Source organism: Lepisosteus oculatus, chromosome 2, assembly GCF_040954835.1.
Source record: "Lepisosteus oculatus isolate fLepOcu1 chromosome 2, fLepOcu1.hap2, whole genome shotgun sequence".
Classification (NCBI taxonomy): domain Eukaryota; kingdom Metazoa; phylum Chordata; class Actinopteri; order Semionotiformes; family Lepisosteidae; genus Lepisosteus; species Lepisosteus oculatus.
Window position 1 is genome coordinate 12,005,370 of NC_090697.1, and position 15,924 is coordinate 12,021,293.

Below are 15,924 nucleotides of genomic sequence, written 5' to 3' on the forward strand. Positions count from 1 at the left end.
GTTTTCATATGGACATGCACCACCCTATGAAAGCCAAGTTCTGTATATGAAACATCAAATTTACCTCCTTTCAGCAGGTAAGAATGAACACTTCGCTCTTACATATAGAGATAAACCCAGTCTAATGATAAAAGCCATTGATGAGGCAGACTTTGTGTGGACATATAATACTGAATACAGAGAGAATAGAGACCACAGTGTAGCTGCATGTGTTTCTTTCAATCTTTTGCTTAATATGCAAAGGCTTAAACTTATTAAAAAAACAGGAATTACCTTTTCACGTTTTCAATCTGCATTGAAACCATTACCAAAAATTAAAAAAGTAAAAAAGAACACAGCCTCGGTAAAACTTATTTTAAATACTCTATACTGTATTTAAAATATTCTTATCAGTACCGGTGACACACTATTGAAAAATCAAAAATGTAGTCCAAGGCTCAAAATGAATAAAAATCAAGTATCTTATAAGTAGAAGCCAACTTTTTATTACGAATTTAAACATTTCCAACAAAAACGAACAAATAGTTAAACAACATTCTTGCTGTTTGAAAACGCAACATATGAATTTTGTGAAAGAAAATCACCACAAAAAAAAAAAAACAGGCAGTTGAGACAGGCTTTATGAGGTGTTGAACCGTGAAACGCGGCTGCCGCCCCAGCCCGACGGCGCGGAGCGGGGGTTGAGGGTCGGACCTCCGGCGGAGAAAGGAGTTCGGTCCCGCGGCCTGAGAGCCGGCCTCCTCCTCACAGAGCGGGGTTGAGGGCGTCATACAGCCGCTGCACGGCGAGCTCCACCATCTCCTTCAGCGACTCGTCCTCCGCGCTGCCCTCCTCGTAGGTCACCGTCTGGGGGGAGACAGCGGCGCAACACGGCGTCTGAGACACGGGCGCGCCTTCGCACCCGCCGCGACTGATCTCGGAAAACTTTCCGAGATCAATGGAGCTACACTCTGCCGCCCTGTACTGCCAGCGACCGTAGTTTCAGAAACCCAGAAAGTTCTCCTCCATCCCCCGTGAAGAGGAACCACCGCCGATGAACGCCGTTTCATGAACTTTCCAAACGAGCTTCATGACGAACTACTAGTCTCTGGATGGAACCAAACATGCAAAATTCTCGTACTGCAATTAAACAATAAATTAACCCTTCATGAACAGTGCAGTACATGTTCTGGGATCCCTTGTCCCTGTACCGGCTGCAATATCTTTTTTTTCCCATTTCTTTATTAATATAACTTACTTTAGTGCAAAAAGTCAGTATCTTTCCCCTGTGCCATGTGTCTTACAGGAAGGTCTCAGATAGGTTAAGAGTAAGCCTATAGAAAACAAGAATGCTATCCAGTACTTATTCCATATCATTAACTATGGGGGGGAAATTGTTTTATACTCGTAACATATGCCTTATACTGAATGTGTATGTAGTTTTGATTATATCCTCAAAATACATCGAGTGTAAATGCTCAGTGGAATTCTAATCTATATTAGCAGTGAAATGGCAGGATTTTAGCTTTTTATATTTTATTTTCACAAGCCCTAGTCTTTGATTTTCATGCTGAGCATTTTTGTATTTATCTTCTTGCTTTTTTGTTTTTAGCTTCTCCTTTTACACACTCGGTCCTTGGTTCTAAAAACAACCTCACTTCAGCACACAGCCCCCTCAACCTGATTCAGAGATTCCTTTCTTATTTCCGTCTAGAACAGTTCTTAATAGGTGATCAACTGGCGATGAAGAAACACTGATGGGAAAGACTCCGTATCAGCTACTCCCTCAGCGTGTTTTTGTTTCTCCTTTCTGTTCAACAAGCGACAAGCCTGAATGACAGGAGTTCTGGAACTCGTAGCAGGATTGATATCAAACCCAAATATCGAGGGGCTCAACCAGGACCAGCACTTGTAAGCCAAGCTCTCCAATCGCGGGTCGTGTCACTAGCTGACTGTGACTGGGATTGCCCGACCATGACTGGGCTTCCCCATGCAGCCATGTGCAATGGGCTGGGTGCTGCCACTGGCAGGCTGGGATTAGTCAGCCAGGGCTCTCCTGGCATGGGGACCTGCTGGACCATATATTGTACTTCCAGCATTCGGCCGTGGGTATTTTAAAAATGGCTTAAAAACGGGTTGGGTCAGAGGAGACTGTCTACGCTTCCACATTCTTCTCTGTGGGTGTGGGTGGTCACAGGGTTCGTACTACTAGCTGAGACACACACGTGCTGTTCCAAAAGAGGGTAGGTATAACAAAGACATAAAAGGGATTTAAAAAACAAATCCAAATTTAAAGAGATGAAAGCAAATTAAAAGTATACCTGATGTAGAAAAGTAAAATCGATTAGCCTGTTTCTCTCCATACAGAAATAATCTCTAGTGCAATTCATTGTAGGTGATCTGTACTCTTAGGTCAAAGGTTGCGCCTCCTGCCTTCAATATAAAATCTAAGTGACTCACTCGTGTCTCCAGCGAGATGTAAGCCGTCTTCCCATCCACGGTCACGGCCACGTTTTTGTCCTCTTTTACCTCAACACAGTCATCTCCAAACATGTCCCTGCGATTCAAATAAGGAAGACAAAAGAAGAATTGCTATCGCGTCCCATGATGCCTCATGTCCTTCTGAAAGTGTTTGTCTGCAAAGTCCTGGGAGGCCTCAATACAAGAAGTGAGGGTATTCCCCTCAGCAAAGTCAGGCTTCAGGCTCAGCTTCTCAGTCTTTTCTCAACAGGAAATGCACAATTCCACATGTCATTTGCATGTGTATGTGTCATTCGCAACCCAGCTCTGGTAGATAAACTGGAAATCTGAACGTGAACACAAGGAGGAATTATTTAAAACTGATTTATTTTTTATTTAATCGTCTGTACAAAAAAAAGTGTTTGCTTACTGTAGCATTACTTCCAGTCTCTTCTGGTAAATCTCCATGTCTACCTTCCCTCTTTTAGTGGTCTCCAATACTGTGGATGAAAAGAACCACCTCTTGAAAAGAAGTACGCAGTACAATCACAAGGTCCCGGCACCCCCGAGGCACTTGGGAAAAAAAACTGCACAAAGTAGGATAAACCAAAGCTTGATGGCCATTCCCTCAGGAACGCCAGCAACTTTTCAGACTTGCTCATTAAAATCCACACCTGTACCACAAAACTGATTTGTTTTTTTTAGAATTGACGTCCATTCGAAAAAAAAAATCAATTGTCTTGATTTCTCCAATAAACCCATTGTCCCTCCCCCATCCACCCTCAACTAGCAAAACAAACTGTTATTGGCTTAGCGGAATTAAAAACAGAATATACAAGTTACGGGCTCCCTGTGAATCCCACACTGCAAAATCACCTTTTCTCTCCACAACCAGCCACAGAACCCAGAACCTCCCAAAAATATATACACCTCTTCCGTTCCAATAACTTCATTGTAGTTACGTCCTCTCCCTTCCTACTTTTTCTTTTTCTCTTCCCTTATCAATTTCCTTCCCTTCTTTTTTCCTCTCCTTGTTCCTTCTTTCCCTTTCCCCTTCCGCCAGGAGCTTTAGTCGTGCGCTCCCCGAAGACGGGAAAACTCGCCTTTCTTCACATCCCGGAAGAAAGAGGCACGAGCTCAATCAAACACGGACGAGACCGGTAATAACACACCGATACATTTCGATGGACAATTTTCAAGGACACTCTTGAGTCAATCTGACCTTTCTGAGCTTTGGGGTTGGACTGAACTTCCAGGACCACAGTAGTCACCGTATCGGCATACATGTCATTCAATGGGTTTGCAAGCCACTGAAAAAGAAAACACAAGCACAAAAATTCTCAATTATTTAAGTATCACTTCCATCTGCTAGCTTGGGTCAGACATGGGCTCTTCCCACCCAGGCTTCACTGCAACGCCTTGACTGAGAGCAGTCATCTCCACATAAATGAGGGGATATCAATCGTGTAAAAATACATTCGCTAACCACCGTGAATCACTGGCGAGTCTCTGAAGACACCGGTTTCCCAGTGTTAATCTAGTTTGCATACAAGAAAGACCTAAAAACATAGAGAGCTCTTTTAGGGAGCATGTTTTTCTAAAAGTAAATCACTTTAAGGCTAGCAGGCAGAAGAAACGGACTGCTGCTTGCACTTTTATCGATCTGGACAAAGCACAGCTGCAAGAGCAGGACACCAAGCTTCATGCAAAGCTCACTTTTCTGATGTTCTAGGCAATGCCTTCATAATGACAAAAAAGACTTGCTGTAAGCTTTGTTAAAAAGACTGGAAGTAGAAGCAAACACCATAAAAATGTTTTTCTCTGAGCCTGGCTCTACACAGACAGTGCATTCTGAAACATCAGACATTCTTCTATAAACAGTAAGTCCTCAGTCTGGAAGGAGTGAAGCTCAAGAAGTGTCAAATGCATCATGGCTTAACTATTTAAATAAAGCTCTGTAGGAGCCGCCTCTCCATACTCACCTCCAGTACCACCATTCCTGCCTCGTACACTAAGACGATGTTCTTGAAAATCTTCAAGGTTGGCCGGTCCAGGGTGTCTATCTCCTCCACATCCCCTGACACGGAGGAATTGGGACATCATGTCATGTGAAAACCGTGACATCCCACCACAGAGCAAGACGAAATATGTATAAAGCCAAACACGGCCGCTGAGAAACTGCACAGCAGAAGTTAACTAGAGGGAAGTTCATTTCAAACTGAGGACGGGGCACTTTGTTTTTTATACACCAGCTCTCGACGGTCCAGAGAGACTGACTGGTCTCCTCTCGTATGTAAAACGACTTGTGTTTTTACAAGGCACAAAGGAGTCTTGTAGGAGACTGTAAGAAATTACACAGCACTGTTGTTGAGGCTTGTATCACGGTCTGTCCATCAGTGGTCCTCAGATCAACCAGATTCTAAAAAACAAGCAACCTAGATGTTGGACCTCAAGCTCTAATAGGCTATCGGCAGAGATGCCCTGTGAATTGGGTTCATCAAGGTCCGAGTGCGATTCCCCACACGCAGGAAATACAGGGAAAGACTACTTCTGGTGCCCCACAGCGTCACTTACTAAATCCCGATCCACCAGGACACTGGGTGTGAAGAGCTTTACAGCACTGAACCCTTGCTAAGGAATCCTAACAACTAATCCTGGTGGGAAAAGGTAAAGACAATATAAAAAACAAATTAAAAAGGGCCTTGGAACTATTTCAAAATCTCTTCTTTTGGGGTACACACTTCACAGGCTGTTTTAATCTATGACATAAATGTCTACTTTACCACTGTAAAGAAACTTTTACAAAAGTCATTTAGGAAATTCTGTATTTTGTTCTTGCAAGACCTACAGTATCTCGAACACTGCTTTTCAAATTCCTTCACACAGCAGCTCAAATAAGGACCCACCAGCAGCACTTCATGAAGTTTTAAACTGAGGCCTTAGTCACAGCTTTATTTTGTGGAATCCTGACATGGAAAACGATAACGCGGTACCCCCCCCCCAGATTAACGCTGCATTGCTGTAAGTGCTCGAGGGTTTGGGGGGTAGCTCACAGACCTGCCAGGCTGCGGAGCTGGTTCACCAGTAACGAGTAGGGTCCTGTGAAGGGGATGGCCTGGGTCTGTTTGACTGTGCTCACAGACAGATCTGTGTAATCTGAAAGACAAGAAGTCGCATGAGTGGCCGTGGCCGGCGCGGTGTGCGTAGTGGTGAAAAGAAATGAGAAAAGGCCACGTCAGCAGTGACCTCCCCACTGGCAGATCATGGCGCTACTCACTGGACAGGTCGGAGGACGTGAGGATGTGGTAGTTGAAGTTGCGTTTCACTAGGATTCCTGACACCCTCTGCCCCTGTTCACACTTTTTGTCAGCCAGGCAGCCCATAACCTATATCAAGAGGTTAGAAACAAAAAAAAAAACAAGGACACGCTAAAGTGAGACTTCACATCTGAGCTCCTATAAACACGCATCATCTACTTTAAATAACCAGACCGACAGACACGAAGCTAGGTGGCACATCACCAATTACCATTTTAAGCATCATCATGCTGTACTGCGGAAGATACAGGATTTCTACATTTCTAAACAATACTAGGTTCAATGCCTGTTTTAAGAAACAGGTCTTAACGTTTATTTTCACTAGATGATGGTCACAGAACAGTCCCCTTCGGAGGTTTACGGGAACAAGCCCCGTTCGAGCTCTTCCTTCAGCTGGTCTAGACTTCTCTGTGCTCCAAGGACTTCACGTCGTAGATAAGATAAGATCACTTTATTGGCCATATACAGTTTCTTGCATTAGGAATTTGTCTTTTCCCATACCCCAGCTTGCTCTCCATGAGACACACAGACAGGGAGAGAGAAGCTTGGGGTCAGAGCGCAGGGTCAGCCATTGTACAGCGCCCCTGGAGCAGTTGGGGTTAAGGGCCTTGCTCAGGGGCCCAAAGGAGTAGGATTCTTCTGCCGGCTGCGGGATTTGAACCGGCAACCTTTCCAGCCACAGGCGCAGATCCCGTACGTCCCGTACTTTTCAGCAGCAGCCCCTCGCCTTTGGAATGATCTTCTTGACTATAGTACCACCCTCTTAAAACGCCTTTAACTTTCACCTCAAAACTTACTTACTTTCCGAGGCCTACAATTCTAAATCCATCTTTTTAACAACACATTTGTAAATCTTATTGTTTTGTGCGGCTGACGGTACTTTGTCAGCTGGTGAAAGGAAAGTGGAAAGTGTCTTGACAATGCCGCAGAAGGACATAATGGATTGAGGGGCGGATTGATTTATTGAGCGATATGGAGACACGCGATGCCACCCGCCTCTCCCGCAGTGGAGGCCTCACCTTGGCCAGCTTCTCCCCTCTGAAGTTGAGGGCCACGGCCTCGGTGTTGCGGGGGTTGTGCACTTCGATGTGGACCTCGTCGTTGTCCTCATACTCTCGGATCAGCGCCGCCTTCAGCCGGGCCATCTCGTTCTGCTCCCCGTGGACCAGAATCTGCAGGCGGAAGCACGTTCACCCAAAGACCGGCCCTGCGGCCCGAGCCGGGAGCTCACAGCAAGAGAAACTGGAACAGGGGGCACTACCCCCCGGCCCTTTTAGAATCAGTCGACTTCCCACGTGACAACGCTCCCCACAGCGAATAATGGCTTTGAAGACACTCGAATACACGGGGCATAAGATGTTGAATTAACTGCTGAACTTTGTTATGCTGAATGAGACGGGCCCCCCTCTTGTGTGCGGACTTTCTTATAAGACTCCTTGTGTCATAAACGTGCTGTTGATCAATTCATTGTGACATAAACAAATATACTTTTTGTCTATTTTAAGATATTTACTGCAGCAGATGTAGGAGTGCACAGGCGGAAATAGGGTGGTGTGCAATCAATAGGAAATCTATCTTTGGGTTTCTCGAACCGATGCTCAGTCAACACCAGAACATATGCTCAAGGTTAGACAGCTATGCTAGTTAGGGTTGCATTACAAAGATACACACAGTGCCTACAGCAAGTCTAGACAGGACTTGGAAACCTTTCTGTGTTGTGGAAGGCAAGTGGTTACACTAGAGCTCATTTACAACTGCTATAACTATAAGTATAAGGCATGTATACACTTACCCAACCCATTTTTCTGGATTTTAATTTAGAATTACTTTTCACAATGTCTGAGCATTTTTCTTTCACTTAGAGATCATGTGTTACAATGTGTAAATGAAGGTAAAATAATTTCTGATTGAACAGGTCTTGATTTCAGGGTGTGAGGTCAGAAAACGCGTTACAATGGGAAGAGAGTATAAACTCTCTAAGGCACTGTATCTTTGTTCAAAGGACAATGTGCAGAGGTCACACCATTTATAAAAAATGGTCAACAGAGATTCATTTTTCTTGGGAAACTGAGCCGTTTGAAGGTAGATCTATAACTACAGAACTATATGAACACCTTTCAAGAGTCATTTATTGAAAACATCTTAAAATATCGGTCTCACTTGTTGACTTGGCAACATATCAACAAGTATCGTCAGTTGTAATAGGTTGAGAAAATGAGTGAAAATAAGTAGCAAAATAATAGAGCCAAATCAAATCAACTTAAATATCCCCTACCAACAGGGGGTTGTAAAGAGGGCATTATGCGCCGTGTGCCACCCCCTCCACTGTGAAATCACACCTCTGTCTCCCCAGATGTAACGGTAAAAGACACAGGAAATCTTCCAACCCCCCCCCCGCGACCTCCCTCTCAAACGATGTCAATACCTCTCTTATTTCCTGTAACCCTACTGTACTGTCTGCTTTGTTGGCGATGTCTGTCTTTCACGTATTGCTGTACCGGACTGTGCCATAAAAACAACCCCCCCCCCCCCCGAGGACGGATGACAGGGCTCGCAGGGGACCGCGTGGCCGCGCTCGCGCCGCGCGAGGGAGAGAGCGGGTTTACCACGTGGGGAGGCTTGAGCGCGCGGATGAACTCGCTGGTCTGCTGGTAGTCGGTGTGAGCAGAGAAGGAGATGTAATCCACAGACATCTTCAGCGGCAGCTTCTGGCCGGACATGGTGGTGATCTCCTCTGGCTCGGACATGATGTGCTGCACAGAACACGGACACTCCCGTGAGGCCAGACCGAGCCTGACTGGACCAAAGTCGCCCCAGCATCCCCAGTTTAGACACTGAGCTCAGTGTTCTGGGACCACGCGGTGGTCAAAACCACCGCGTATTTATTTTAATGACATGGGACAGAAGTGTTCAAATCCTGGCCTTGTGATACCCCCCAGTTTTATATTACTCAGATGGCCTCCATTTTCTAATCGCCTTATCTAATTCAGGGTTGTGGGGTTACCAGAGCCTATCCCAGCAAGCAACAGGCACAAGACAGGGTACACCCTGGAGGAGATGCCAGTCCATCGCAGGGCACACACTGACACAAACACAATCACACCTGGGCCAATTTTCCCAGAAGCCAATTAACCTACTACCAGTATGTAAACTCCACGCCGACAGCACCCTAGGAACTGAGCTCTGGGCTCCAGAGCCGCGAGGCAGTAATGGTAGCCAGTGAAACTGCGTGGTACGCCACGGGTGTCTTTTTATCGTTTCAGATTTTTTGTTACTTAACTGACTGCAATCAAGCTATCATAAAGCTTTTATGGGGGAGGGAGGGTTTAAACAGTCCCGGTAGGACTGGGAAAAAAGGTAGGACTCCATTTCTCAAGAAAATGGGAATCGAACCCGTGCGAGACAAGCATGACCCGCACACAAAAAGACAGGCAGGTGTGGACCTGGCCACTGCGCTAGTGTCCCGAGAGGACAGGAAAACACAGCGCCGAGGGTCATGAAAAGCAACATGAATTCAGCTATTACACCGGGGCTTTTATTAAAAAGGGAGAAAAATAAACGCCAACAAAAGTCACTCCTAAGATGGATCTTCTCCAAACTGGTAAAGAGTTTCTTCGCATTGCGTACAAATTGCGGCCTGTAAGACACAGTTCACCGTCTGCCTACCCGAGATGGAAAGGGACAGGACAGATACCACAGGCTCCAACAAAGCCCACTGTTATTTCTGCAGCCCAGCTAGATCTAGCCTCACCTTGGCCAGTGTCCCTTCAACACAGTAGCCCGCGATGATGACGCCATTCCTCTTATCGGTGCACCAGCTCTCGAACAGCTCCCGAGACAGGCCGCTCTGCATCATGCCCGGAGAGGCCATCACCACGCTGGGGCCGATGTCATCGAAGTGATCCATACTCTACGGGCAAGACAGAGCCCCGACTGAGACCATCGCTCACTGCCACTCCCTGAACCCTTACAGCGCACAGCCAAGACTGAGGGGGACTTGAAATATAAGATAATTAAACATTGTGATTCTAGAGTTTTAACGGATACATGCCCTTCACTCTGGACTGGAATGGACTGAACTAGGTTGGACTAGACTGGACTGTAATGAAGTGGACTGGAAAGGACTAGACATGACTGCAATGGACTGGACTGTAATTGACTGAACTGCGATGGACTAGACTGGACTGTAATGGACTAGACTGGAGTGGAATGAAATGGACTGGAGTGGAATGAAATGGACTGGAGTGGTGCAGAGTGTAATGGAAGTTCAACATTCAAGCCTGTATTCAAATCAAACCAGATTTAGGTGTTAACGGTGTGGGAGGCTCTAGGTCATAGGCAGCAAATGGCCGAGCACGAGACACGCCCCCGCCTGGAGATCTCATCCCCCACTCTGGGTGGAGCCTCATAACAGGTGAGCTGCCATGGAGGAGGAAGTAGTTTTGCTATTTATCACACCAAAAGCATGTGCGTCTGTCCAGAGAGTCACGTGCTCACCTTGAGGTTGCTGATGTGCTTGAACACGAAGGGGTTGTTGATGTTGATGGCCTTGCGGATCTTTTCGTTCATGGCGTTGACGTAGGTCTGGTACACCGCCATGCACTTCTTCGCCAGAGACGAGGCGTAGTAGATGGGAATGTCGTGGAGCTCGGGGTGGTTCTGCCAGTACTCGTCTGCCAAAGCAAAACCCAAAAGCCAACCTCAGCCCCCCCCGGTTCATGCGGGCGGGAGTTTCGGCAACGGCGGGCGCCCCCACGCACCCAGAATCAGCAGGAGCTCCTGGGCTCTCCCCAGGGCGAACACGGGGATGAGGCAGCGGCCCTCTCGGTTGACGATGTCGTGCACCGTGTTGCAGAAGCGGGCCTCGCGCTCCTCCCTCTTCTCGTGGATGTGGGTGCCGTACGTGGATTCCTGGGCGAGGTTAGAGGAGCCGAGAGAGAGGTTCGCACCAGGAGCCTGCTTTTAAACAGTCGTGCCTGCACCATCCGGTAAAACTGAGGGCTGATGCACTACAACATGGAGTATCAGCGAAAAAACAACACATAGGAACGGCATTTTATAGCTGTATTCCCTATAAACGCTTCTCTTGACCAGAACCTGATTTTACATAATCATGGAATGGTTTGCTGTCGCATCCCATCATCGTTAATGCCCAAGATATTTATCTATGAAGACAAAAAGGGCTTACGCATTTGAAGATAAGGCACCACAGCCTTTTGTTATTTCTCATGCACAAAAGAAAGAAAAAAATAGTAACAACTGGAGGAATCATTTGTTAAATGTATATAATACTATTCCTCCCAGAAAGATCCCAAAACACCCCTAAACACATAGGACCCACTTCGTCCACCTCTAAAGTGCACAACAGAGAAGTGAGAAAAATGTTTCACCAATCAACGTGAGCTTAAGGAAGAGCAGACAGTGCAAGCCCAAGGTGTAATTTAGTCGTTACACCGGGGTTAACGCACTTTACTCCTTCGAAATGTTCAGTTCAACACAACGAGCTCAGTTTAGCTTCTCACCAGAAGGAGGGAAACTCCTCCAGCACGGTGTCCCCCGTCACCGTACTGGGGCAGTGGTGGAGAAACAGCGCCACTTACTGGTCCACAGCAGCAGCAGCCTGGTCTTCCTTTTCGACGTTTCCCATCCCAGTACCAACCGGGCACAACCTTGCTTAGCAGCCAAGATCTGATGTGATCAAGACGGCACAGCTGCCACTAACAGCCTCAAACTTGGAACGGGCTGTTTCAGCAACCGCAGACGTTTCACACAGGCTTTTTTTAAAGGAACTGCAAAAGTTTTTCAAGCTGTCGTGAAGCCAGATGGTGGCAAAGTGTGGAAGACAGGCACAAGACGGAGGGGACAGACTTACGATAATGAGAATGTCAGGTTTGACGCTGGGGATCTCTGCTGCCATTAAGTGTCTGTCCTCCTGGCGGGAGAAGTCTCCGGTGTACAGCAACTGGAGAGACACAGGAACACCTCTCTCGCAGACATCCATGACATACTGACGGCACATTTACACCGAGGCAGCGATGGAATAATCAAGGACTGATTTTTTCGAATTCACTGAAATGACTAATCCCTAAGGCCTCTTCTGTAACCAGGGTTGGTTCAGTGTGCCCCTTTGTAAGAATCGTCTCATGAAGCCAGTGCCTTAACAGAACAAACAAAGGCCAAAGACAAAGTTCCACGACATTACAGAAAACTAAGTCTATCATATTACTAGACTGAAGAAAAATGCAGGATATCTTAATGTTTAAAAACACATATCTACTCTAGCAGAACTACAGCTTTTCTGTGTTTAGGGCTCAGGAGCAAAAATACAATCTCGTCCGCACCGAACAGCTCCAGTTAAAGAGCAGTGTAGCGTAGGGCAAAGTCCCACCTTCACACCAGCGATTTCAATCATGAACATGGCCGCCCCCAGAACATGGCCCGCGTGGTAGCACCAGAACTTGATGCCTGCGACCTCCTTCACTTCGTGGAAGTTGATCGTCTCTATCTTGTCCATGCTCTCCTCCAGATCTGTCTCTGTGTACAGCATGTCATCCGCTGAAATGTTGCTATGGTCAAAGAGAACAGGCAGGGAGTGTTTAAACAGAAACAGCAATCGGACATTTAAAGGATACTTGAAGTGATCTTGAGGTAATTAAGTCACACTGCATTGTTTTTGCAGATGTTCCCTTTGATCTTATATTTCTGTGGCACATAAACATCAATCTTGGCAAAAAGGTCAATTTTTGACTTTGGAAAAGCAGCTTTCTGGTCACCCTACTGCATAGCAGGAAAGGAAAGAAGTCACATACAGGATGAACGAGATGAAGGAAAAATATACAAGGATGACAGACATCTAACACTACATCTAACAATATCTCGCACGTGGATCCATCCAAGTCTAACAATGAATTATTGGTATAAACTCTGATAACACATTGTACGTTTTTCAATCCACATACAGTAATATGCTGAGGTTTCCTGTCATAAGAAGAAAAACAAAAACAATCACCCACCTGACTTTAACATAATCTGACAGCAGCCACCTGTAAATGGCTTTTGTGGCGTGAGTCATGAATGTCCTCCCCTTAAAGCTGGTCTTCTGCAGGAACCAGGGCAAAGCGCCACAGTGATCCAGGTGGAAACTACCAGACACAATATGCATGTTTCAATAACGAACTGGCACACGTCTTAATTCAATAAGGGCACGTCTCTTTGGGCAGAAGGATGACTGTCAGTTCTTGTCCTGGAGCTCCCCTGTGTTATCATGTTTTCACTTCAGCAAAGCCTTTAACCACCCAAGACCCGCTGATGGCATCTGTAAATGAAATTCTTGCTTGGTCCGACTTTTTTAACCTTCTTCTATGCTCATTCTTCAGTTTTAAAAATACTCTTCTGCAGATCTTTTACAAAAAAAAAACAGCAGACAGAGTGCTGTCCCCTCTCTTCCCCTTGCATATTCAGAGGCAGCAACCTATTAAGTGTTTATGCAAATCTAAAAAGCCCTTATTATTAGATGCCTAATTCAAGGTGTCAACAACACTGTGTTGAGGGGAACAACACTGTATCAGACCATCCCAACAAGTTTTGCTCTTTCCATAAAACAAGAGAAAATATCTGTGCAATATTTGCACCTCTGTGTTCTGCCCAAGTTGAACTGTTTACATTCGACACTGGAACTGAAATGGGCTTGAAACCCAGGAAGTGGCTGTTCCTAGGAATTAGCCTGACCGATTAAAGGAAGGCAAGGACTGGCTAAAAGACAAAGGGGTGCTCTGGGGCCAGGGCTGAGGGCGACCGGAGCGGCTGGTGGTACAAACTGGCTGATCAGGAGGAGGTCAATCTCCGCGGGGTCTATCAAGTCGATGTAGGGGAGCGCGTCCATGCCCTCCAGGCCTGGGTGGATACCACAGTCCAGCTGGGGAAAGAGAGACAGCGCATGGCACCTCTTCTCCAGGTGTCACCCACCCGCCACAGAACTGTGACACCGAGTGTCTGCCCCACCCCGCAGGGGGAGCCTGAGACAGAGCAGGCAGTGTCCTACCATGATCTTCCTTCCCTTGAACTCCAAGATGATGCATGATCTTCCCACTTCCTGTCCGGCGCCACTGAGGGGACCATGAAAAACAGAACACCCTTCTTTAATTCGAGACTCGAGAGGAGGAACTGCATGAAGCAAGTGCAGAGCCTTCCTTTTTTTCCAATTTCCAAACCTGCACAATGTACACTCAAAGAATGCACCGCATTTACAAAACGAACAATTTTAGGGAATTCAAAAGTAAAAAGCAGCTTAGCATGAAAAAAACAATAACAGCTTTAAAAGTCCCCCAATAGATAATGTTCACAAAGTTCAAACGTGCGTTCTCTTTTTCAAGAAATCTAAGTAAGGAACCTAGGATTTGTTGCACCAGAGAAACATTGTAAAATGAAGCTTTCTTAATCTCTTGGTTAAGTCTGCACACCCTATTTATTGAGAATCTGTCTTTTTAAAACTATTAAAATGATATACATCTGGAAAATAGATTTTGGAACCACATATGCAACAGAAAACTGAGTTGTACTGGTCCAAGCAAATACCTTATAATACTAAGACTAATGAACTTTACTGATGTGAACATCAGTCTGGTTTCCTTTGCGTCTACATTTATTTTAGACTACTAAATAAATGAATAAAACTGTAAGAGACCTAAGAACTCTCTGTTGAGATTCCTGTATAGATAAACCCCCAATGTATAATGAAATGTATCCGAACTGTTTTTGTTCCCAATCATCAAGAGTACATAAGGGTCTTTGTGATGTTTAGAAAACTTGTATCAATCAATTACATACAATTACACGTTGTATTACGTACAAAATATACATAAATGAAAATCAACACAAAAATAATTTCGAGTAGCCGACAATGTAGTATGCGTTCGTCTGCACCAAATTAATAGTTTCCGTGGGAAATACTCTTACACAACTGGACATACTACTTTCTATACCGGTGCACTGCTCCTTACTGAATCTCCCGCGACACATTACACAGGCACTCATGGCTGTTCACTGTAACCCACAAACGCAAACCACAGCACACTTACAGGGGTCTAATTAATAACTGATCGCTTTCCTCCGCTGGTACCAAAATATCGGCTTTTCGCTTCGCAGCCATTAAACAACCAGTTCTATTTCATAAGTCATGAAACAATGTTAACAGCAAAAACTTGGAGCACCACTCTGCCTCATAATCACTTGCGCGAAACAGGACAACTTCCGGTTCTGCGTGCAAAATACGTCCCTACTGAAACTATCCCTATCGATCTTTGGTTCCGACATCATTGTTACTAACGGAATACACGCAGTGAGTCTGTGTGTACCTACTGCATAAAAACTCTAGAGAGTATAGTTCTTCATTACTACAGTTTAGACTTTTCGAGTATCACTAAGTATTTCAATAAACCGCAAAATATTCCTTGAAACATATTTTTCTATCTGGGACATAGAATCCAACGGTGATGGGTGTATTCACATCAAAATGTACATATGTCCTCTCCTTACTCAACGCTCTCTGTTAAAGTAACCTTTTTATTTAAGTACTACTAATACTTAAACGTGATGTGTTCTGAAAACTCGAAGAACAGAATTTCAATAAGCCAGCTTTCAGTGAAGCATCAGCAGTTTTAATGAAAAGATTTCAGCTGCAATTGCAGGGTGGCAGGGTGATGCAGTGGTTAGGATTTCCGCATCCAGGGTGTATCCTGCCCTGCTCCCGTTACATGGCTGGCTGTAGAGAAGACCAACACGATACATTCTGGGAATGTCCTACACTGACAGACTGAAAGACCTGCACCTTTTTATTCTTAAATGGACGAAATTCTGAGAGGCCCTGATACAAGTATCCCAGCTTCTCGAAGGCTTCAACAAAGTCAACCCAGCAGATTTCTTCAGAATGAGCAGTGAAACATGAACCAGGGGACACAAGTAGAAACTACATGGAGGTGCATTTAAAACTGAGAACATGAGGCATAACTTTACGCAAAGAGTTGTGGGAGTCTGGAACAAACTACCCAGCCATGTTGTAGAAGCCACACACTAAATCATCTGGAATCTAGATCAAGTTGCTACTAACTACCAAACAAGCTAAATGGACTGAATGATCTCCCCTCATTTGTAATCTTTCTTATGTTAGACA

General features: G+C 45.4%; 1 protein-coding gene across 1 annotated transcript; it reads right to left on the bottom strand.

Annotated features, from left to right (window-relative positions):
• Window positions 1-462: 462 nt before the first annotated feature.
• cpsf3 (cleavage and polyadenylation specific factor 3) lies at window positions 463-15,010 on the bottom strand. Its single transcript, XM_006626125.3, has 18 exons — window positions 14,834-15,010; window positions 13,798-13,861; window positions 13,574-13,671; window positions 12,770-12,898; window positions 12,145-12,322; window positions 11,629-11,718; window positions 10,517-10,667; window positions 10,254-10,429; window positions 9,508-9,666; window positions 8,363-8,509; window positions 6,776-6,928; window positions 5,717-5,825; window positions 5,497-5,595; window positions 4,422-4,516; window positions 3,662-3,749; window positions 2,870-2,939; window positions 2,440-2,536; window positions 463-846 (listed from the first exon to the last, which is right to left on the bottom strand). Exons 1-18 carry the CDS (start codon window positions 14,902-14,904, stop codon window positions 745-747), a joined length of 2,076 nt encoding a protein of 691 aa, XP_006626188.1. The 5' UTR covers window positions 14,905-15,010; the 3' UTR covers window positions 463-744.
• Window positions 15,011-15,924: the final 914 nt, after the last annotated feature.

Bases quoted from the DNA above. Each gene is read 5' to 3' on its own strand.
- cpsf3 (XM_006626125.3), bottom strand. From the start codon at position 14,904: ATGGCTGCGAAGCGAAAAGCCGATATTTTGGTACCAGCGGAGGAAAGC. The intron at 12,899-13,573 runs GTTTGTACCACC...TGTGTCTGGTAG, and splicing joins GACCTCCTCCTGATCAGCCA to TTTCCACCTGGATCACTGTG. The intron at 6,929-8,362 runs GTAAACCCGCTC...TTCCGCCTGCAG, and splicing joins CGCTCAAGCCTCCCCACGTG to ATTCTGGTCCACGGGGAGCA.